At 54.0% G+C, this 1,223-nt stretch overlaps 1 protein-coding gene across 1 annotated transcript in view; it reads right to left on the reverse strand.

Moving 5' to 3' along the window:
- Positions 1 to 324: 324 nt before the first annotated feature.
- The window catches only part of LOC102764946 (arachidonate 15-lipoxygenase), an 8,967-nt gene continuing 8,068 nt past the window's right edge, over positions 325 to 1,223 (reverse strand). The window contains exons 6-8 of the mRNA XM_015566899.1: positions 1,094 to 1,180; positions 827 to 996; positions 325 to 650 (exon numbers count right to left, since the gene is read on the reverse strand). Coding sequence (XP_015422385.1) covers positions 404 to 650; positions 827 to 996; positions 1,094 to 1,180 — 504 coding nt within the window. The 3' untranslated portion in view covers positions 325 to 403. The remainder of the gene's footprint in view (positions 651 to 826; positions 997 to 1,093; positions 1,181 to 1,223) is intronic.

Raw genomic sequence — 1,223 nt, forward strand, 5'->3', positions numbered from 1 at the left:
CACTATACTGCTGGGAGCTGGTCCATCCTTGCTGTTTCAATGAGAGGGAAGAAAGGGTGTCAAGTTCTCTGAGGAACTATTGTGGGAACGACATGAGAATGAGTTATAGTGGGAGAAACAGGGAGATCTCCTGCGGGGGGGCGGTCCTACTCAATGGGGTACTGGTATGGCTCACACTGGCTCACATGAGTCAGTTATGTTAAATGTTCAGGTATGTGGCAAGCTGGTTGACATCACAACTGTAGTTACTTTGAAAATATTTACACCAAGGAAATGGGCAAATGCTGCAAACCAGGGCTTTTTTTTCCCCCAGAGATCCAGTTCTTAAGCATTTATGAGCAACCACTGGTCCCACTGCATCTGGGACCTAGAGGGATTCTTCTTGCGTAAGAATCTGAAGAGGCTATGGGCATTCTAATAGGGGTTGGACATGCTTCTGGAGAGTTTCACAGAAGCAGGGAGGGTTCTGGGGATGTTCCCAGGAGGAACCTTCCACACTGGAGGTCTCAGGGCAGGGGCTCAACTCACCTTGGTCCTGGGCCCCTAGCAGGCCAATCTCAGTGATCTCTCGACACCAGGTCTGCAGTTCAAGGTCCTCTTTCACCGCCTTGTCCGTCTTATAGTGAAGACTCACAATTCCCTCCACATAGCTGTCAGCCAGGGGGTTGGACCAAGAAGGCTGAAGCTGACAGGGAGCTCCAGGCCCTCTGCTCCTTGCCCACATTGCCAGGTCAGGGCACCCAGCCCTCCAACACAGATCACCTGTTCTCTCAAGCCACTCCCTGACTGACCACCCTCCCCCAAGCCCTGCCGTCCCCTGCCTCACCAATAGATGATTTCCCAGAGCCGCAGAGCATCCTGAGCATAGTAAGAGGACTTGACTCCCAGAAGCCCCCGGTCAGACAGGTCATCAGGGGGACAGAATGATCTATAGGTTAAAGAGGCTCTAGCGCGCTTAAGCAGCTCCACGTGGCCTCCCCCACCGGTGCTCACCACCTGAGAAGCAAGGATGGGCAGGGTCAGGCAACTCCACCTGCCGGAGGCCAGAGCCAGAGGCAGCATGAGCTCCAGGAGCCCCCTTCTCTCTTCATACCTGGTCAAAAACGCCCAAGTCGGAGACCAGCCCATTCCTGGCCCGCACGTTAATTTCCATGGTGTATCGCAGGTGGGGGATTATCAGCTGGAGGAAGAGAGCAGGGAAGAAATAGTCAGGAGAGAGCTGC

The sequence above is a fragment of the Myotis davidii genome, unplaced genomic scaffold, assembly GCF_000327345.1.
Source record: "Myotis davidii unplaced genomic scaffold, ASM32734v1 scaffold2803, whole genome shotgun sequence".
Lineage (NCBI taxonomy): Eukaryota > Metazoa > Chordata > Mammalia > Chiroptera > Vespertilionidae > Myotis > Myotis davidii.